At 48.3% G+C, this 22,955-nt stretch overlaps 2 protein-coding genes across 5 annotated transcripts in view; one reads left to right on the top strand and one right to left on the bottom strand.

Annotated features, from left to right (window-relative positions):
* The window catches only part of LOC137426765 (uncharacterized), a 51,765-nt gene extending 33,942 nt beyond the window's left edge, over nucleotides 1-17,823 (top strand). For 3 of the 4 annotated variants that reach the window (XM_068115625.2, XM_068115623.2, XM_068115624.2), the window contains 2 exons: nucleotides 13,321-13,476; nucleotides 14,840-17,823. In XM_068115625.2, the coding sequence (XP_067971726.1) occupies nucleotides 13,321-13,476; nucleotides 14,840-15,198 (515 nt within the window). In that variant the 3' untranslated portion in view covers nucleotides 15,199-17,823. The remainder of the gene's footprint in view (nucleotides 1-13,320; nucleotides 13,477-14,839) is intronic. The other variant, XM_078779057.1, reaches the window with a different exon arrangement.
* The window catches only part of LOC144892419 (uncharacterized), a 748,105-nt gene that overhangs the window by 450,483 nt on the left and 274,667 nt on the right, over nucleotides 1-22,955 (bottom strand). The gene's annotated exons all lie outside the window — the stretch shown is intronic.

The raw sequence follows: 22,955 nt of genomic DNA, 5'->3' as shown, positions 1-22,955 counted from the left end.
GGTTATGTGTACCATGGACGGGAGGACGGGTATGACAACTGAAGACGAGATGGGATGAATCTGTGCATGAGAGAGAGCAATTTACTTTGGAAGAATTCCCAGGATTAGTTGTTGTCAGAGGCAGTGGAGATGGCAGACCAGTCCAGATGATTGATGGCTGCTTGAAGACCATGCCAGTCGGCCTGAGTGAAATGCCAGACTCGTCGATGCTGAGGAGGCTCTCTGAGAATGGCCAGAGAGATGTCAACTTTAACAAGCTCATGATCAGATGAACCGATTGGAGCAGAAGACAAACAGCAGACATTTGCAGGGATGTTTGTCATAACGAAGTCTAGGAGAGAAGATGCTCCGTTGACTGAGATCCGGGTCAGGAAATTGACAGATTGTGTCAGTCCCAGTGAGTCTCAGAAGTCCTTTGCTGAGGTGCCATGGCTGGTGAGAGAGGAAACCACACCCAGCCAGCTGGCATGATGACAGTTAAAGCCGCCACATATGAGGAAGCGAGAGTTGGGATGAGTGGATAGAAGTTGGTTCATGTTGTCAGACAGCGAGATGTAAATGGAGTCATCACTGTTTGTTGGACGGTACAATACACATATGAACAAAAGGTGGGATCGGAGGGGAAGCCGTAGCCAGAGGTACTCCTGGGGGTGGGGTGGAGAGAGGGAAGTGCAAGGATAGTGAGGAAGAGAGTTTTTGATAAAGATAGCAATCCCACCACCCAGGCGAGGCTCAGGTCTATTATACCGGAGGAGGGAGTAACCAGGGAGAGATATTAAGGAATCAGAGACATCTTGAAGGAGGAAAATTTATGTTAAGCAGATTAAGTCTGGTTTGTCAGAAACACCTGTGTGGAGAGATCAATCAGGTTTGAGCGAAGGCCCCGGATGTTTGAGGTCCATACCGTTAAGGAAGAGGGAGGGGGAGCATAAGGTACATGACAGGGGAGGGGAGGGGTAGGGTAAGAATGGGGGGGGGGAGAGGGGGAGGGAGGGAGAGCTGTTGATCGTGTGTCAGAGATTGCAGAAGAGCTAAGAGAAAGGTAAGGATGAGGAGGACAAACGGTTTGATGGTGATGGGATGAGGCACAGTGAGGTGTTGTTTGATGGAGGGCAGAGTGAGGAAGAAGGGTGGGGGAGGTGGAGGTATGAGTTGGAAGGGAGAGGAAGTGGGGAGGAGGCAGCTTTGAGGAGGTGGGGGGAGAGGGGAGAATTGGAGGAAAATGGTAGGGGGGGGGGGAGATTTGAAGGGGGAGTTTCGAAGGGGAGGGCCGAGGGGGGAGATTCGAAGGGGCGGGCCGAGGGGGGAGATTTTAATGGGAGGGGTGAGGGGGTAGTTTAGAAAGTGTTAGACGATTAATGAAAAACGAACATTTATTACAAACTGGGTTTATTGTGATTTTTCAAGTCAGAGATCCATTTGAAAACGTAGAGGAAGGTTGGAATTTAGCTGAGTTTAGAGAATGCAGAAAGGAAGAACAGTAAGAGATTGAATTTTTCTTTGAAATGGAATGATTTGATGAGGAAATTTATGAAAGCCTTTTAAGTGGGAAGAAGAACATCATGTTGTCATATACCACTGAATACAACACTGCAGGGGAAAGGTTAAACATTTTTAAACAAAACCGTGAAAACTATCTGGGAAAATTCCCTGAAGTGAGGGTGTGGATCTGAGAAAAAAGGAGAAAGGGTTGAATGAGTATGGAGGAAACTAGCATTGGAAAGGTGAGGATCGGCTGTAGAGGTAGAAGAAAAAAGGAGATAAAGGGGGTGGAGCGAGACAACACTTGGTCGTAGGAGGAAGAGGGGACCACGAGGAGAGAAGGAAATTATTATAATTATATTTAATATTATTATTTTTTCTTTCATATTTAAGACTTTAAACAAAGGGTAATATGTTCGGGGTAAGTAGGGGGTGAAAGGAAAATCAAAGAAAAAAGCAATACAGCGAAAGAACGAACTTAAGTTTACAAAATACCGACGTGGGGAGGGAAGCCTTGAGGGACAGGCCCCACATGCGGTGCGACCAAAATGACTAATTACACTCAAGTTTTCACGAATTACAAAACCGAGATCTAACTAGAAACACACAGAACCATACACAGTAAAATAACCAGAAGAAATTTGACAAGGACACGATTGGGAAAATACTTAAGCAGAGCTCTGAAGGACGTTTCCTCGCCGGAGGAACCGGAACCCTCAACAAATTACAAATTCCTGCCCTCACCAGCAGAGGGCGTTACATGAGCGGCACAACCAATTATTCTACCCCGCAGCCTTGTGCTGCATACGAACGAAGAAAACAGAATACTCTTATAGGAATGCCTCACACAAATTCGAGGAACACCTCTATGGGGTACGCTCTACCTCAGATGGAGCTACCTCCACTCTAAACTCTACCTCTTATGAATCCTGATGAACCCACCATCTCCCATGTTGATCTCATAACAGTCCTCAACTGCTACTTCCATGAGCCTGCATATGAAACGCTCGCACAGTTCTGATGAGCACAACACAAAAAATTTCGAAATATCGGCATTTTAATAAAATTCATTTGCATGTGTACAATCGGTCCCTCGATTATATTGCTGACAATTCATACACACCCTGCAACACCGGTCTGCCACTGGATTAAATTCAGGTGCATACCATTCCTTAGTTACCATGGATACCATTCCCCCTTGTGCTCATGTGGCTCACCCCGTGAGTTACATGAGCACACCACGGTTCCTAGGCATACATCCATACCTTAGCATACATCCATGCTTAACCCACCTACCTAGTTCCTGTTCAGTCACGGAATCTTTTAGAATTCTGATTTCCTCCAACGTAGAAACTTGTTCAGTTGATGGTCACCGGTTGCGCCCCCTTAAGCTGCCTTACACCATTCGGCTGTGTAGTCCATAATTGCTTGGGTACCTTTTCCTACACTTCCAGTGATACTCCTACCATATTTCGTGGAGTTTGCACAATTTTTCCAAGGGTAGTCGACGTCATTATTGGTTTTCTTTCCCATGGAGATCCAACATCCCCTAATTTCAAGTGATTATTTCCACAATTTTCACCCATAAGTTACCACTCTTCTCTTGACACTAATTTAATCAGGGCTATCATGGGACCAATTAGCGGCATCTCCTTCAGCTACAGCTAAGTCCAATCACTCCCATTAGCATCTGCAACATCTTATCTGAAACACCTCCAAGATGATCTCAAGAATTCTCAAAATAAATCAAGTCAATTTGTTTCACCTCTCTATAATACGCACAACCCGTATCAGAAAAAGGGCATTGCATCAGTAGCACAGCCGCATTACCAGCAGCCCACCTGCAGTTCCACCTCCATTGCCTTGTTGATCAAGCTGGTGAAAGTATTGGAAACTGTCATCTTTTAGGGCTTACCAATCAATATACAAGGGTCTCTGCACCATCCTGTAACAAATTTAGGACAGTTCCAAGTGATTATAAAACATATTCGTATAAACTCCATTGGAAATGCATGAGTGCGTTCAGACACTCATATTTGATTGATATATATATATTGGAACCCCGATATAACGAACTGCTCGGGAGACATAAAAAAAGTTCGTTATTTTGAAGTGTTCGTAATACTGAATAACGTACGAATCACCATACTATCACACCTATTCATATGCAAATTTTCTTCCGCTTCAAACCATCTTGTTGACTGCATTTGTGGACAAATTCCCGTAACTCCTTTTCCTTTCCTTTGAACGTTGATATGCTGCTCTTAGGAATGCCGTATTCTCTGGAAAGGTTTGCTGCTTTCTCACCAAGACTGAGACGATCAATGATACGGAGCTTGTCTTCAACTAACAAGATCTTGCGTTTACGGGACGGTGTCGCCATATTGATTTGCCATATTGATTTGTCGCCATAATTGATATTAAACAATAGAATCTCATTAAATATGCGGGGGACAGGAAGTTCGTTCGCTATATCCGGAAGTTCGTAATACTGGTGTTCGTTATAGCGGGTTCCAGTGTGTGTGTGTGTATATATATATATATATATATATATATGTATATATATATATATATATATATATATATATATATATATATATACATATATATATATATATATATATATATATATATATATATATATATATATACATATACATATATATATATATATATATATATATATATATATATATATATATATATTATATATACCCATATTCGGGAACACTCATATTTGATATATATATACAGTGGAACCTTGACTTACGAGTTTAATTCGTTCTGTGACCGAGCTCGTAACTCAATTTGCTCGTTTCTCAAATTAAATTTCCCCATTAAAATGCATTGAAATGCTATTAATCCGTTCCAGCCCGCCAAAAACCACACCAATTTTTTTTTAAATATACAGTATATATAAAAATATCTCGCGCTTTATATTTCACCTGTATGCAGCATACAAGTTGGCAGGATGGCCTGGACTGGAGGTACGCACACTTGACTCTAAACTGTCCAGCCTGGGTTTGAATCCCGACCCAGCTATAACCTGTCATGGGTGAATCACAGGCAGGGTGATTCATCAATGTGTGTACCGCTAAACTGGGCGCCCCGTTTGCGTCCCATTAGTTGTTGGATGTTAAGGATCTCACCGTGTTTTCCACAAAGAGAAGGCGAGCTATCGCCGGCACTCTGAACAAGTTGTGGCCTGGCATGCTCTTCTCCTCTGCCGTTATATACGTCCTCCTCGGCATCTTTTTCCAGAAGAGCCCTGTCTCATCACAGTTGAAGATTTGCTGGGGGATGTATCGTTCGGCTTCTATCAGTTCGGCAAAAGTTATAATAAAATCTTCAGCTGCCTTCACATCCGCCTCACCAAGTCGACAACACGCACACCTCGCTCATGTTTTTCGACGATTGCGTGTTTTATATCCAAGCACATCATCCTCTTCTTCTTCTCAGTTATAATAAAATCTTCAGCTGCCTTCACATCCGCCTCACCAAGTCGACAACACGCACACCTCGCTCATGTTTTTCGACGATTGCGTGTTTTATATCCAAGCACATCATCCTCTCTTCCCTTGGCACTCATACGCGATATACGGCAGAGATACTTGCACGGCAAGATAACCACGTGACCGGAACCCACCTGGTGGCGGGTAGCGTAAGCTCGTAACTCAGATCTCGGCTCGCATCTCAAAGCAATAAACCGCCCGAGCGACGGCTCGTATCTCGGAAAACTCGTAAGTTGGTGCACTCGTAAGTCAAGGTTCCACTGTATGTATATATATATATATATATATATATATTTATATATACACACCCACTGGCCTGTAGCCACATTGATTTGGAAAAACTTGACTCGGTCACCTTTTCACGGCTGTTTTGAATTTGCTGTTTGTCTGTCTGTTTGTCTGCACAGAATAAGTATGCTTTTCTCTGCAACCTTTGGCCATATTGCCAGGAATGTTTCACCATATGAGCACCTCCATCTGTAGCTCTAATGAAAATTATGACGTTATCGGTCCCATGGCCCGGCGGCCATGTCTGTCTTGAACAAAAATCTCCAAAAACTACATCACATTTAATTTGATTGCCCGATCAGACTTTTTTTTTTTTGTTAATGTTGGAGGCTCCAGGCACGGGCTATATAGCCCTCATCGAGGCCAGGCCTTAAATAAAAGAGAAGAAAAGTGTGTGATGAAATGTGTACGGTGTTTGTTTGCAAGAAAGAGAGGTTGAAGCTAGCCCAGTAGCTGTAGTTTGAGTGAGACAGAAAGTAAGACCAGCAATCCTGACACGGAGAGTGTAAGATGGTTCCGGGCAGCACTTTAACGCTCCTATGTCAGAACGGTAGTACTACCCTGGGTGGTTGCTGTCAACAACCTACTACCTATAATTATCTCCTGCTACTGAATCCCTTGTCACTGTAAATCCAAAGTTAATATATTCGGGGCTGTATTTTCTGACTTAAACTCAATCTATATTTTCATTCTAAAGAGCACCCAATTTTAATCACAAATTTCTACAACAGCATTAATAAAAAAAATTCCCGTGAGGTAAATTTTACGAACGCCCGTGAGGTAAATGAATATACCTGCCTTCTCAGGCCGGTGTACGCGTCACGGATCTTCCAATGACATAGTACGTATAAACGAATGGTCCTGTACTTGCAATGTATGCAACATCTAGACCTCACCGTCGGCAACATATAACAACCGGATACGGATGTACACGTCACTTCCAGGTTGGCGGGCTCGGGAATCGATATCGTGCTTGCTGCTCGCACAATAAAAGCCACTTTGAATCGAGCTGAATTGGTGTTCTTTTGGTGGAATTACACAGTACCAACTAACGTTCATTTATTAAAGCGGTGTATTATTTCAGAACCCACGATGTTATCTCCCATAGCCAAGAGGGACCTTTATCAGTGAAGATAACAAGTGAATCCTCTTGGATTGCGCTGAGGTTCGGGCATGGAATTTCTAGGAGGAAGTATAATTTGTATGCAATGAAAGTACATGTAATATGGGATCGAGTAAGATCGAGTAAGCTTCACCAGTGCGCGTGCGCGAATTTACGTCACGTCGGCAGCGAGAAGGCGTTCCCCAACACGAACCAATCAGGAACTGCCATGCCCACTTATATGATCTCAGAATTCCTGTGACAGGAATTAGCGTTACACTGGCTGGAAGTCATTCGCTAGAGGCGCTTCCTCAGCGCCAATCACCAGTGCGCGTGCGCGAATTTACGTCACGTCGGCAGCGAGAAGGCGTTCCCCAACACGAACCAATCAGGAACTGCCACGCCCACTTATATGATCTCAGAATTCCTGTGACAGGAATTAGCGTTACACTGGCTGGAAGTCAATCGCTAAAGGCGCTTCCTCAGCGCCAATACATCCCATTAAACCACATCAACATTCTCGTAAAATACCAAAACAACAGTCCGTAGTCGAATCCCATTAAACCAGGAATCAATCCCCTCCGAATAGAAAGTCAACCGCGTACGGACGTTCTAGCGCCAATTGCCTGCACGTGTGCTTGGTGCGCGCTCGGCACAAACTTCCTTGTAATAGTATGCTGCACATACAGCATGAGGTCCCAAGCTCAGCACGTGTCACTGAAACCTACCTGTACGCGGCGTGCGTAACGAAGGCCCTTGTGCGTGTGCTTCATGAACCCTTGGTGTGCATTTTGTTCCTTCTCATTATTATTGCCAAATAATATTGTTAGTACTAATTCATATATACTTTAGTTTGTCACCTTGTTATCATCGTTCCCGTTAGGTATTCCGTAATTAGAATGTCATGTCCTGGAAGGACATGTTAAACTGCTTGTCTGCTCTATATATACACCACTTACTCCTGTTGGGCCCTTGGCTCCAGGGACCCATGAGGCCAGGTGGGCCTCAAGAACCTTGCAGACCATGAGGTCCAGGTCGACCATCTTCACCAGCTGGACCCTGTGGCCCAGGCTTCCCTTCTGAACCTTGAGCCCCAGTAGAACCTCTCTTGACATCCTTTCTATTAATTACGTATGTCTATCGCTCAGGACGTCAAAACCATCACATTAGGTGGTGTTCTATCATCCAGTGAATTAAGAGATCCCATCAACTGCTTGATCAATTCCGATGATGAAAGGAAACTCATTTCTCTGCAACAATACATTGTAGGCAATCCCACAACATCACCTGTATTTCCAGAACTCAACTTTTGAAAAATATTTGTCTTTTTGTTCAAGGCTATAACGACCAGCATCGACCTTGTCCATTTAATTAAGTCCTGAGGGAGCTGCGCTCCAACGCGAGTCGAAAGAATTGACGCGACCAAAGACGGAATTCGTCCGAGTTGCTTTATTGAAACAAAACAGCTCAGGTATTCTCACAAGCCCGTTTATCGGGCAGCAATATATATACACATTTATGCCGGGGCGTTTGCCCGGGAAAACCGAGACCGGGCATGCCCGGGTGTCAAGGGCGAGTCCTGGAAAGGCGAGTCTGGACATGCCCGGGCGTCCTGGACGCGGCCTGGCAAGTCGAGGCTGGGCGTGCTCGAGCACTCTGGGCGAGCCCTGGAAAGGCGAGAGCGGGCATGCCCGGACGCTCTGGGCGAGCCCTGGAAAGGCGAGTCTGGACATGCCCGGGCGTCCTGGACGCGGCCTGGCAAGTCGAGACTGGGCGTGCCCGGGCGCTCTGGGCGAGCCCTGGAAAGGCGAGAGCGGGCATGCCCGGGAAAGACGAGACCGGGCGTGCCCGGGAGGTTCGGGCGTGCCCGGGAACAGCGAGTCCGGGCATGCCCAGGAGAGGCGCGTCTGGGCCCGTCCGGACGAGCCCGGCATGGCGATCGCGCCCTGGCCGCGTCCTGGCAGGTGCAAGGCGATTGTGTACATTCAGCGGGAACCGCTACACACGCCCCTCCAGAATCGACCTGCACCGGCAGGGTCAATTTAAGGGGGGTCCGGATGACCCGGCCGAAGCGACCCCTGGAGGGTCGTGGTGGGGGGGTCCGATCTGGTGGTGGGTGGTCGAGCGGGGGGACCTGTGGATGGGGGGTGGCCTCGCCGCGGAGGAAGGGCCAACCGTGGTGGTCGGTCGACGTCCACGTGCGCCGGTTTGAGGCGGTCCACAGAGATCCGGTCCGACCGGCCGCCGACGTCGACGACGAAGGACTTGTCGCCCCGTCGCAGGACCCGGAAGGGCCCGTCGTACGGCGGCCGGAGTGGCCCCTGGTGCGCGTCATGACGCACAAAGACGTACTCCACTGTGCGAAGCGCCGGGGGGACGTAGGACTGGGGGCCACCGTGGCGGGACGTTGGCACGGGGGCAAATCGTCGGGCGGCCTCCTGGAGGTCCGAGCGCTGGTGTGCGGCGGACCAGGGACTGGTAGCGTCGGGCACGAACTCGCCCGGGACGCGGAGCGGCTGGCCGTAGACGAGCTCGGCGGCGGACACCCGGAGGTCCTCCTTGGGGGCCGTGCGGAGGCCCAAAAGGACCCACGGCAGCCGGTTGGTCCAACCGTCGTCCTGAAGGCCGGCCATGAGTGCGGCCTTCATGGAGCGGTGAAACCGCTCGCACAACCCGTTGGCTTGGGGGTGGTAGGCCATGGTGCGGTGCAGCGTGACCCCCAACGAGCGGGCGACCGCGCCCAAAAGTTCGGACGTGAACTGTGGGCCGCGGTCGGACGAGATGTCCGCCGGTGCGCCGAAGCGCGCGACCCAGGTGGCGATGAACGCCTGCCCCACGTCGGCGGTGGTGGTGGAGGTGAGGGGCACGGCCTCCGGCCACCTGGTGGTCCTGTCCACCATGGTGAGCAGGTGGGTGAACCCCCGCGATGGGGGCAGGGGACCCACCAGGTCCACGTGGACGTGGTCGAAACGCCGTGCAGGCACGGTGAAAGGTGCTAGCGGGGCCTGGGTGTGGCGGTGGACCTTGGCCCGCTGGCAGGCCATGCAGGCGTTGGCCCAGTCGCGGACGTTCCGTCGAAGGCCGTGCCAGACGAAACGCGCCGACACCAGCTTCTGAGAAGCTTTCCGGCCCGGGTGAGAAAGGCCGTGGCTGGAGGCGAAGATGCGGCGCTGCCAGGAAACGGGCACGATGGGGCGAGGCTGGCCCTGGGAGACGTCGCAGAGCAGGACGGTGCCCGCGAAGGGGATGTCGGCCAGGCGGAGGCCCGTGTCCGCCGCCCGGAGGGCCTGCACCGAGGTGTCGGTGGTCTGGTCGGCCGCCATGAGCGCGAAGTCCACGCCGAGGTGGACCGCGTTCGCGCTGGACCGAGAAAGACAGTCGGCCACGGCGTTGTCTTTGCCGGCGACGTGCCGGATGTCCGTGGTGAATTCCGACATGGCGGAGAGGTGGCGCTGCTGGCGGGCCGACCACGGCTCCGTGACTTTGGCCATTGCGTAGACCAACGGCTTGTGGTCGACAAAAGCCGTGAACGGGCGGCCCTCCAGGAGGTGTCGGAAATGGCGAACGGCCAGGAATAGACCGAGCAGCTCGCGGTTGAACGTGCTGTATTTTAACTCGTTCGGCCGGAGTTGCCGGCTGAAAAAAGTGAGTGGCTGCCAAACCCCGTCCACCCATTGTTCATGGACGGCGCCCACCGCGTAGTTGGAGGCGTCCGTAGTGAGGGCAATGGGCGCGTTGAGCACCGGGTGAGCCAGCAGCGTTGCGTCGGCGAGGGCCCGTTTTGCGCTCGCGAAGGCCGCGTCCATGGCCGCGGACCAAACGATGTCATGCTTGGCCGGCTTTCCCCGGAGGGCCTCGTAAAGGGGCCGCATGAGCTGAGCAGCGCGGGGCACGAATCGGTGATAAAAATTCACCATGCCGAGGAACTCTTGTAGGGCCTTGATGGAACGGGGACGCGGGAACGTGGTGATGGCCTCGACCTTGGTCGGCAGCGGCACGGCCCCGGTCTCGGTGATGCGGTGGCCCAAAAAGTCAACGGTCGTCGTGCCGAAGTGGCATTTGGCCGGGTTGACAATTAAGCCGTGCTCGCTGAGGCGACCGAACAGTGTTCGGAGGTGGAGGAGGTGCTCGGCGCGGGACGTGCTGGCGACGAGGATGTCGTCCAGATAGACGAAAAGAAATGGCAGGGCGCGCAGCACGCCGTCCATTAAGCGCTGGAACGCCTGGGCCGCGTTCTTGAGGCCAAACGGCATCCTCAAAAATTCGAACAGGCCGAACGGCGTGATGACGGCCGTCTTTGGGACGTCGGCCGCCCGGACAGGTACCTGGTGGTATCCCCGTATCAGGTCAATTTTGGAAAATATGACCCGTCCCGCCAAACGGGCGGAAAAGTCCTGGATGTGCGGGATCGGGTACCTGTCGGGGGTGGTAGCGTCGTTGAGGCGGCGGTAGTCGCCACACGGGCGCCATCCACCCCCCGGCTTTGGCACGATGTGCAGTGGTGAGGCCCACGCGCTATTGGAGCGCCGCACGATGCCGAGGTGCTCCAACGCGTCGAACTCGGCCTTTGCCACGGCGAGCTTGGCCGGGTTGAGGCGGCGGGCCCTGGCGTAGACCGGCGGGCCCGTAGTGGGTATGTGGTGCTCGATCCCATGCCGCACCGCGACGGCCGAAAACGTCGGCCACGTGAGGGCCGGGAATTCCGCGAGCAGGCGAGCGAACTCGTTCGCCGTCGGGAGGGCGCACGCCAGTTCGGTCGGCGCGGAGCTGCTCATCGTGCACGCCAGGGAGCTGAAGGTCTCGGCATTGACATGGCGACGTCGTTTGACGTCGACCAGCAGCCCGTGCGCGCAGAGGAAGTCGGCGCCCAGCAAAGCCATGGGGACGCAGGCGGTCACAAAGGTCCACTGAAAGCGCTGGCTGCCGAAGCAGAGGGTGACGTCGCGCGGGCCGAAAGTGCGTATGGCCGAGCCATTAGCAGCGACCAAAGAGGGGCCGCAAACGGCGTCCCGCCTGTCCTGCTCGGAGGCGGGTATGACGCTCAGTTGGGCGCCGGTGTCACAAAGGAAACGCCGCCCGGACGCTTTGTCCCGAATAAAAAGCAAGTTGCCCGAGTGGCCGGCACTCATGGCTGGGAATGAACGCCGGCCCGGCCGTTTCCCGACTCGCCGAAAGTGCACGGGGGTCGGCACGTCCGGGCCTTGTGTCCGAACCTGACGTGGTAATAACACCACGCCTCGTCAGGTGGAGGCCCCGGCCGTCGTGTCGGAAGCGGTCGGCGCGGCGTGGCGGCCGCCAGTTGCACCGGCAGTTCGGCCTCCAACCGCGCAGGGCGCTCGGGCGTCGTGGGCGTCGCCTCGGACGGCGGCAGGCTCCAGGTAGCCGCGCCGATGTGTTGGCCCGCCGAGGAGATCTTATCGGCTTCCCTGGCGAGGGCGCGGGGATCGGTGATCGACATGCCAGCCAGGGCGAGGCGTACCGGGTGAGGCAGCTGGCGAAGGAACAGCTCGCGGAACAGAAAATCCGGAGAGTGCTCACCGAGCAACGAGAGCATATAGTCCATGCGCTCGGACGGGCGCGTGTCGCCGAGCTCGGGCAGGTCGAGCAGGCGCCGTGCGCGTGCCGCCGGTGAGAGGGCGAAAGCGTCGAGGAGGAGCGTCTTCAGCGCATCATACTTGTCAGCAGCCGGCGGGTGCTCGAGGAGGCTCAGGGCGCGGGCCGCGGTGGCGGAACCGAGCGCTGCCACGACGTGGTGGAAGCGGGTGTCGTCCGCGGTGATGCCTCGCAGGGCGAACTGGGGGTCCGCCTGGGCGAACCAAACAGCCGCGTGAGCCTCCCAGAAGGTAGGCAGTTTAAGAGTCACTGCCGTGTCCATGTCGGTAGGTCACCAGTGAGGGAGCTGCGCTCCAACACGAGTCGAAAGAATTGACGCGACCAAAGACGGAATTCGTCCGAGTTGCTTTATTGAAACAAAACAGCTCAGGTATTCTGACAAAAGCCCGTTTATCGGGCAGCAATATATATACACATTTATGCCGGGGCGTTTGCCCGGGAAAACCGAGACCGGGCATGCCCGGGTGTCAAGGGCGAGTCCTGGAAAGGCGAGTCTGGACATGCCCGGGCGGCCTGGCAAGTCGAGGCTGGGCGTGCTCGAGCACTCTGGGCGAGCCCTGGAAAGGCGAGAGCGGGCATGCCCGGACGCTCTGGGCGATCCCTGGAAAGGCGAGAGCGGGCATGCCCGGGAAAGACGAGACCGGGCGTGCCCGGGAGGTTCGGGCGTGCCCGGGAACAGCGAGTCCGGGCATGCCCAGGAGAGGCGCGTCTGGGCCCGTCCGGACGAGCCCGGCATGGCGATCGTGCCCTGGCCGCGTCCTGGCAGGTGCAAGGCGATTGTGTACATTCAGCGGGAACCGCTACAGTCCGAACTTTTCTTAATTAGCTTAACACATGTTTCAGATATGTTTCACTGTGTATTAGCTCTATACATATTTCAGAAACAGTAACATAATTGTGACTGTGCCTATGGGTATTCAGGATTATGAAGATTGAAATAAAAAGGCAAGCCTCAGAATGGCAGGAATGAATTGGATGTTTGTTTCAATTGTCCTGATCATAATAAATTGATTCTCGTGCCTTTATTTCATGACCAGAAACTGGGAGGGTTTTTCCATGATTAGATTGCAATAATAATCCTATTGCTTGTTATAATCTTCTATTGCCAACCTAGATGGGGTGTCTGCTCTTGCATAAAGCCACATTAATTAAAGAAAACAATTTGAGTTGTGCTTGTTTTGCTCCATGGGACTGGTTAGGTTGCATTTGCTTTTTATCTCGATTCTCAGTAATTGTTTTTAGAAGAAATAGTTTACCAAAGTGATTGTTTTGCAGTTATGACTCTTCATCCTTGCTAATCATTCCGTAATATGCCCAACATAGAGTTGTTTTCTGATGATCTGAATCCAGTCGAGGATGGATGTTTTCATGGTGTCCTTCCTCCTTCTTCTGAAGAGCCTTTGTGCAGCATCCAAGTGAAGGAAGAGTTGCATGGTGCTCCTCATGAAGAGCTTGATGTGCTTGTTAACCCTCCAACTGGTGAGTAGGGTCTTGTTGTTGTTGTTATTTAGCCCAGTACAGTTCTGCCTTCACGATAGGGAGGGAGAGGGAGATAGAGAAAGAGAGAGAACAAGAGGGAGAGGGAGATGGAGACGGGGGGGAGAGAGACAGAGACAGACAGAAAAGAGGAGAAACGAGGGAAAAGGCTGGGGGGGGGGGGGGGGGGAGGGAGAGAGACAGAGACAGACAGAAAAGAGGAGAAACAAGAGGGAAAAGGCCATCCCATGGGGAATGATCGGCACTCTGACTATGCCCCGCTGCACTGATGAATCCGGGCAGCAGGCAAGAATGGGGAGGATTTGGGCCCCCCAACTTGCTTTGGAGGTTACACAGCGTTTTCTGAATGTCCAAGTCATTTCTGAGATTCGGATAAACCTGTTGGAAAAACCTTTTGGGGAGACCTTCATTCTCTGGAAATATTCCACTATTATTCAGATGTAAATAATTCCCCAAGAATTACGGACGGGATAATACATGACTTTTGAAATGACGTATGAATGCTAACGAGGCCTTTTGCACCTGTGCTGGCTGCAAGATATCAACTTTTCGGGCAAGTTGATCAGAAAGTTCTCCAAGTCTTTCGTTGTGCAGAGGCACACCCCTTTCTCTCAGGTAGTTTTCCACGTATAGTTGACTTCTTTTAGAAGCTGTGCGTCCCATTTTAGGTAATAATCCTTATCTCGCATGCACAATATAGTTCCCTGTCCTGATGTTGTTGTTGCTAGTGGTTTCTGCACATGCTCGCTGAGCATTTTGGGGCAGATTACGTCATTTCAAAAGTCGTGTGTTCCCACAAAATTACGAATGGGACAATTCCCCAGGACTTAGACGGGAGGATGGGACAATTCCCCCAGAAGTACGGATGGGATGATTCCCCCATAACTTTGATACGATTTGTAATACTCCCTCCCACTGGTAGCAGTGCTATGCCATAAATATTAAATAGAGATAATTTGGGTCCTCCCCCAACATGAACAACCGGGCTATGAATTTTCCTTCCGCCTGCAACCTATCCATGCATACACTGAGTACAACCAGCAGTTTTCAATTCATTCTGTGCATAGAAATCAAAAACACCAACAGACAATTCTCAAATTGTAGTTTGATATCCAAAGCATTTTGGCCAGATGCAGATACCAATGATACAATCACATGTTTACTCCTAAAAAGGGATTTCCTCATGTACAGTACAGGCTAATATTTCCAAGTAAGGAAATTTCAATACTCCACAGTATATTGTATGTGTGGTACTTGATGAAATCTTACGGAAACATTTGTCATAATTATTCATGAATTACTACGTATGAATGATGACATTGTGAATTGTGGGTTGTCATCACAGAGGGAACGTCGGAAAATGCAAGTCTCTTCTCCTGCTCAACTTGCGCCCAGTTGTTCCTTACCGAGGGTGCTCTGCAGCTGCACATGGAGAGACGACACAGGAGAGGGTGTCCATACAAGTGCTTTGTTTGTGGGAAGACTTTCATTCACGCCTGTCAGATCAAATCACACATGAGGACTCATACCGGTGAACGACCCTACAAGTGCTCTCTTTGTGGAAAGGGATTTTCTGAAAAGTTTGGCCTTAAATCGCACATTAGAATTCATACGGGCGAGCGTCCATACAAATGCACTATTTGTGGAAAGGGTTTCGCTCAATCTTCAAATGTAAAAACGCACATGAAGGTGCATCGTAAATGACAAAAGCAAAGAGGAATGAAATTTTCCTCACAAAGGTCGAGTGCATCAGATTCAGGGAAATGCCGCAACCAGATACAGAGACCCAGTGAAAGACTTGACCCAACATTTGAGAACCTATAATTGGTCTTATTGAATAAGTTTTAAAAAAACATGTTTGCCGTGTGCAATCTCTCTACACTGAAAATAATTCATAAGTTTGTTTTTTGCAGCACAGTTTGTGAATAATTGAAACTACAGGATGAGTCATACGTCCCAGGACACGGTTTTAGCTGCTTATACAAGATTTGATTATACCATCTACAAGGGTGAGTCATAAGCCCCAGGAGTAATAACATATCACAGAAATAACAGTAAAACATAATAACAGGAGTAATAATGACATATTACAGTAATACAACAATTACAATACCTCCTTACACATTGTGTGCATCTGTATGATATCCGCTATGTTGTCACGCCGCAAGATTAATTTTTCTCCACGTGCAGTGTCAAAACTGATGCAAAATACCATGTTATGGTGCCAAATGCTTCCTGAACCTTCTTGGTGCAATGTATTTTACCGCACCTGGAATGTAGTTCTGGGGAACTTATGGGATGGCACGTCATCAGTCCGTATGTCTGTCCGTAAACACTTGAAACTTCTTCTCTGAAACTGCTGATGGGATTTTGATCAAACTTGGCTAAAATTATATTTGGTATGTTGGAATTTAAGTTTGTTCCCGACATTTAAAAAAATCGGGCCCTATGCAGATTACAGGGGGCGGGAGGGTTGCCTTCTCCCCCCCCCCCCCCCCCCCAAAAAAAAATAGGTATTTGCTTTTATTTTCAGAAGCTACACACACATTTCCGATGAAACTTCACAACGTTGATCACCCATGGTGTACCAAACTTTGATCACGGCATTAAAACAATCGGGTTTTAAGGAGGTCTACGGGGGTTTTGAGCCCCCCAAAATAGGTATTTGCTCTCTTAACCGAAACTACACACACAATTTCAATGAAACTTGACCACAACCTTCATCACCCATGATGCACCAAAATTTATTCATGGCATAAACAAGTAAACGAAAAATGTTTTAGGGCTACACACGTAAAAAAAAAAAATTAAAGTAAAAAAGAAAACTTATTTATCTATCTATAATTCCAGTAATCTCTGTGTGTTTGTTTGTTTGTACGTTTGTCTGTGACCGCTGTTTCTCGACAACCACGGGTCCGATATACTTTAAACTTGCCAGGTATATTGCTGGGGACCCGAGGATGTGCCTTTTCAAGGTTTCATATTAATCGGACAATTACTTACCGAGCTATGTCCAAAAAACGATTCAACCAATCAGAGAGCAGCGAACTATCGCGTGTGCCGAACGTGGCGGACACACTCTGCCTCGGATGGCACATTTGAGAGCGTATTCATTTATTTCACGTTTGCAAACTATGTTGGCGCTATGTTGGCGTTAAACTATGTTTTAAAACTAATAAAAACCCCGGTGGGATTGTCACTGTACTCGCAAGCCGTTCGCCGTTCGCTTTGGCGTTGCGAATGCACCAAAACATTTCATGCACCAAACCATTTCATGTAAAGCGTTCGCCGTTCGCTTTGGCGTTGCGAATGGACCAAAACATTTCATGGACCAAACCATTTCATGTAAATAGAGGGGGGGATATAATTTTAGATATAGATATAGTACGGGCATGCCCTAGTAAAATTAAATTTTGACAGTTGGAAATGTACCAGAAAACATGACCGTGGGCCAAATTTCCGCTCTCTATGACGTATCGAACCTAGAAAACGAACGGCTCAAAGATTTGAAATGGGACAAACAAACAAAGTTCAGATGAAGTTAAATAAAAGTGTGTAAAAATAGGGGCAATACCCCTGGTTGCCCTGCTCACCTGGTAAAATAAAGCATTATACTGCGCCAACTAAAGGTATTTCAAACAGTATCACGGTAACTTAAACCATTTTCAATGGTTGCCAGGAGATAGGGAAGCAGGTCGAATCATACTAATGTAATCGTAAGACAAAAAAAAAAAAAATCCCTTTTTAAAGCCATTTTCCCCGTTAGAGTGAGGGTTAGCCTTGTGGGCCCCATGACAATCATCATGATTCCCTTTTTGAGGCAATGTTTTTATGGCCGGATGCCCTTCCTGACGCCAACCCTTTAGTCGCCTCTTCCGACATGCAGGGGTACGGTGTACCTATTCTAAACTGGGGCACACACCGGCACATTCATCCCAGCAAGCTGGAACCTAATTTGCCGACCTCGAAGGATGACAGGCTGAGTCAACCCCCCTGGCATTAATTCAGAAATTGACCAGGATTCAAACTCAGGATCCTAGGATCCCGAGCCAGCACCCTAACCACTAAGCCAACACCAGGCTATAAACTAAAACAAGATTAATGTGCAAAATCATAATACATTTGTAGCATTCTTCAGGCAATTTAAAACCATAAACATAAAAATTGATTAAAGTTGATCATTAAAGTAATTGATCATTAAAGATTGAGAGTTAATAAAGCCAATGCACACCCATTTTGATATCTGAGAATACGAGGCTGATCTGAACATACCAGTACACAGTTGCTGTATACTAGGCTGATCAAAATAAACAGTGTACAGTTTATCAATAAAACAATGGGTGGGTCGAGGGTGGGATGGGATTGGCAAGTTTGCTTTATTTACCAACGAGTAATCCTTTATGACATTTTGAGTGATGTGACTCGTGATTAGCAAGTCGAATTTAGGAAATGATTGGACCACTGAGTCAGCAGAGAAAGACAAATGTCATTATTTTACAATTTACTACACTCATTGGCATAATGCTCTTTTCCCTCTCCTTGGTCATCTTCCATCTGTTTAGAAATCAGCCAACATCACTGCATCGCATAAAAAGTTGCAAAAACTGATCACCTTAACTACAGACCTAACAGCTTACTTCCAATCATCAGCAAGGTCATGGAATCCATAATCACAATTGATGTGGAATCCTTGCTTTTCTCCAATGGCCTCCACTCAGATCACCAATTCGGATTCAAACCAGATCACTGCAACTTGGACATGCTGTTTCTACTCTCCCAACAAGGGATGGAGGCCTTCAATGTCAGACATGAGATCACGAGGCACTCACTCGATGGAGTCACTCTCTGGACATATCTGGTGCTTTCGATACAGTCTGGCATTCTGCCTTTATCTCCAAATTCTCTGCCTATGGCATCCAAGGCCAACTCCACACGTGGCTTACTGACTTGCTCTATTCTTGCAGCCAATGTGTGGCTCTCAAAAGAATCCTTCAATCTTCCCTCCTTGTTAAGGCTGCAGTGCCCCAAGGCAGTGTTCTGGACCCAGTCCTATTCCTAATCTTCAGTAATGATCTCTCTGACCCTCCGGAAAACCCCCTTTATCTCTTTGCTGATGACTACCATCTGCCATGACATCTCTCATCCTTCTGATATGCAGGCTGCAGCCTCGTCCCTCTGTCTTCAGACATTGAGGAAATCACAAGCTGGACAAACACTTGCAATATGTCGTTTGATCCTGGCAAACCTTTCTCTTTCTCTTGTTCATTCAAAGATGGCCTCCGAAGCCAGAAGCTGACTAGGAATCCCATGTCATACAAAGCCCTTCCTTAGCACACCTGAACTCCTATCCACCTTCAAGGCCCTCATCCACAGCCTGATGGAGTACTGCTCTCACCTCTGGGCTGGTGCCCCTGCCTCACACATTGCTCAGCTTGATGCCGTAGCAACCAAGGCCTTAAAGATCATTGGAATCTCTTGCGATGAAGCAGAGTTTATGGGCGTCCCACATTCCCATTGCATACAGGTCGGTAGTCTCTGTCTTCTACCAACCTCTTTCTGGTCTTGCACTCTCTGCTATTTCCGTGCTTTGTCACCCCCGGGATTCTGTAGGGGGCACACAGTCCGCCATAAACTCCCATCTGGTGAAACTCCAAAAAATCCAGAATCACTGTTCACCTCCACTCATTCATTCCCCTTTTTCTCCCACCTGTGGAACCAACTCGCACATTCTTTTCAATCTCATTCCTCCCTCCATGTCTTCAAGAACGCTGGTCACCACAATCTCAGATCATTCCCAATCCAAATCCATGATCTTTTCTCCCACCCGTCCACCCGACAAGATCTATTGACAATTGCAATTGAGACATTCACAATGGTTTTAGAATAGCAATCAAGAACATTCCAAATTTCATTCAATTAACCACCGCCTCATTTCTCCATATATCATGTTACCCTTTCATTTGGAAGTGTCTATATAAGATTTTTTCTGTAACAAAGATGTAGACCTGAATTATCTTTGCAACATAGTTTTCATTGGTCACTTTCTGGTAAAACCGACTTTCTGGTAAAACCTGAACACATTTTCTGGTCAAGATTGAGACAACGGTGGATCTATTGTTTCAATGAGCATCTGGCAATTGTTTGACAATGGAAAAGGATTCAAGGTATTTTCCTCAAAACACAAAAAGACGTGTCTTTGTGAAACTCCAAAAAATCCAGAATCACTGTTCACCTCCACTCATTCATTTGTGTCAAAATTGAACTTCCGTCTCTGACCGGCCAATTCAAACGCTGCAGCAATGGCCATGACCCCACAGTCACCTGAGTTTCCCTGTTTACCCATTTGTGGCACTACAATGGTCAGATCTTTACAGGGAGTGTGCAGCATGCGAGTAATACAGTCTCTAACATCTTTGCCTACGTGTCGATGCAGGCTATCATATATATTAACTTTGCCCTTATTACATCCAATGTTTGCGATGGTAACCCAGTGGTTTCCATTGGTGTGCAAGATCTGGATAAAATTTCCAACAACAGTTTCCATCTGCCCGCAAACGAATGAGCAAGGGGGATTCAGACCCTTTATATGAGGGTTTGCTCTTCTGATCAGCTTGTGCGCCTTCTGAATATGAGTGTCATCAAGCCAATGACCTGGAAGAAGCATCGTAGCCTCCTGATTTTCGATGTCCAAATGCCTCATCATGCCAGACTGCGCATCAGCAGATGTCCAATCATTGAATGGTTGCCCTTCTTTGCCATTTTCATGGTTCGTTGAGAAGGTAAGGCCTTACCTTCTCAACGAACCATGAAAATGGCAAAGAATCAGGAGGCTACGAAACTGTTGTTGGCTGCTGCTTCAACATTTTGATGTATGGTGTGGAGTACTCCAGCAGAGAAAACCATGTTGAAAGCCTGAATGAGCACTTGGTTGCTTGCCTCACCATAAAAAACCACCGTTTAGAGGCCATTTTTCCCCGCAAGCCGGGGGTTGGCCTTTTTCGGGGACCGTGGTTGTTGTTGTTTTTTGGTCCCCTTTTTGAAGCAATGTTTTATGGCCGGATGCCCTTCCTGCCGCCAACCCCGTTTGTCGCCTTTTTACGACACACAGGGAATTACCAGTGAACTGGTACTCAATTTGCCGACCTCGGAAGGATGACAGGCTGAGTCAACCCCCCTGGCATTAATTCAGCGATCGACCGGGATTCGAACCCAGGATCCTTGGATCCTAAACTGGCACCCTAGCCGCTAGCCCAACACCAGGGCTAAATTCTGGTAAATTCCCTCAGCCGCGTCAGCAGTGAGAAGCACCTTTTTTTCTCAATAGCGCAAGGATAATGGTAGGTTCTTGGACATGTTCGAATTTGGCAACCTACAGTGGCACCTACACGCTTGCACCTCGTCCGCGTCAGCTTGCCTCACCATGACGAATTAAATCACAGAGAAGCTGAAATACCGTGTTAACCAGATCAGCTTTAATCAAGTTATCCCAAAAGTCTCTGGCATGAGCAGGAGGATCAGGTAAGAAAGAATCCAGCGGAAGGCTGACGTTCATTGGCAACGGCTCTTCATTGGAGCTGCAATTAATTCCATCACTTTCCTCACAGTTGGTCGGACTGGTCTCAATTTTGGAGCGGCGACGTTTTCTTTTGGTTAGTGTTTTACGTCTTTGTAACTTGAGATCATGACTTGTCATATTTTGTTTTGGTTAGTGTCATATTTGACACAACAAATTTGGTAAATTCCCTCGTCCGCATCAGCAGTGAGAAGCACCTTTTTTTCTCAATAGCGCAAGGGTAATGGTAGGTTCTTTGACATGTTCGAATTTGGCAACCTACAGTGGCACCTACACGCTTGCAGGCATTGCATCTCAACTTCTTCCCTCGAAGTATTTCCTTTTGTATCTCTTCAACAGGAAAATTGCTAATTGTCTCTTGTGAAGTTTGAGAATCAGTACATAAACCCGAAGAGTAGAGAAGGCAAAGATAATGAACATGAATAGATCCATTTGAGGAATGGCACATCTCTCCACATTCTTCCTCCGCAGTCTGGTGGTCTTTCTTACAAAAGGCACAAACAGGTCCCAAATTTGTATCTTTCATCATGGCTCCAGTACCACAAACACAATGCTGAAAACAAATCACCTCAGGCTCAGGGTTCTTTCTTCGAGATTCCACTTCGCGCTCACTATCAACAATCTAATTACAGTGACGTTTCGAGTAAAAAAATCGCCCCAAATAAAACATCCATTTAAAGACTGGAAGGCATCACTCATAGAGTAATAAAAATACTTGTTCATACTGTTTGTTCTCTGGTACAGTATTGGTAAAATGGGCGTGATGACGTTTGGTGGACGTGCCTCGCAATTGGCGATTTCTCCCGAATTGGCGATTGGTTTGTCATAAGACAAACAAACAAAAACCTATTTTAAAATAATTTAAAAAATACCCCCCCTATTCAGCAGACTCTCTTTGACTCTGATTTTCTAATACCGTGAACATTCTTTGGTACATCACGGGTGATAAAGGTTGTGATGAAGTTTCATCAAAAGTGTATTAATAGTTTGGGAGAATAGAGCAAACACCTATTTTCAGGTGTCAAATCCCTCGCACACACTTTCAAACCCTGATTTTCCTTTCAAACCAACCCTAACTCCAGGTGAGCTTCAGGACCCACGGTCCTATGTTTTGTATTATCTGAAAAAAATAAAGAAAACAGTATAAATAAATACTTGGCATAAACAAATCTTGTATAAGCAGTGAAAACCGTGTCCTGGGACTAACGACTCACCCTGTAAGTCATACATTTTGCACCCTTCTTCCTTTTCTTCTTCTTCCTCTTCTTTAAACGCAACATGATTCTGTTCTTTATTACCTTCCCTTTTCTTAACCTTACAGGTTCGAGAGGTGATCAGTTTGTATTGTGGCCCAACAAGGAAAACTGTACAATCACTTTATTTCTCAACATGATCTTCATTCCTGGCAATACACTTCATCTATCGGTCCTCTACCTTTTTTTCTTTTATTTTTGTATACAACATCGAGGCTCGTGAAAGAGCTAACATCAATCACAAAAAAGGACAAACGGACACACAAAACATACAATAAAGGGAGCGGGAGACAAGATGGGGAGAGAGAGGGAAACACACAAGTACAACAGAAGATCCGTTGGAGGAAGAGGGCTTGGGGAGAGAAGGCAGGGGAGGGGGGTGGGAAAGATATAAAACACATGGACACTGCTAGAACTTCCAGGAAAGAAAGAAGTCGGGATTTAAAAAAAAAAAGTGGATCTGGGGTGAATTAACAGGGGCAAAAGAAAACCTTGGCTACTCCCATTCATTCTCTAGACCTCCTTGTCGTGCACCTCTAGGAAGTCCTCTCCAGCTGCATCACAGCATTGTTGTTCTCATATTTGTTCCCCCACAGAGCTTCTTTCAGATGCAGGAACAAATACATGTCGGACGG

The sequence above is a fragment of the Myxine glutinosa genome, chromosome 5, assembly GCF_964187855.1.
Source record: "Myxine glutinosa chromosome 5, kmMyxGlut1.1, whole genome shotgun sequence".
Taxonomy (NCBI): domain Eukaryota; kingdom Metazoa; phylum Chordata; class Myxini; order Myxiniformes; family Myxinidae; genus Myxine; species Myxine glutinosa.
This window is presented reverse-complemented; position numbering and strand designations above follow the sequence as displayed.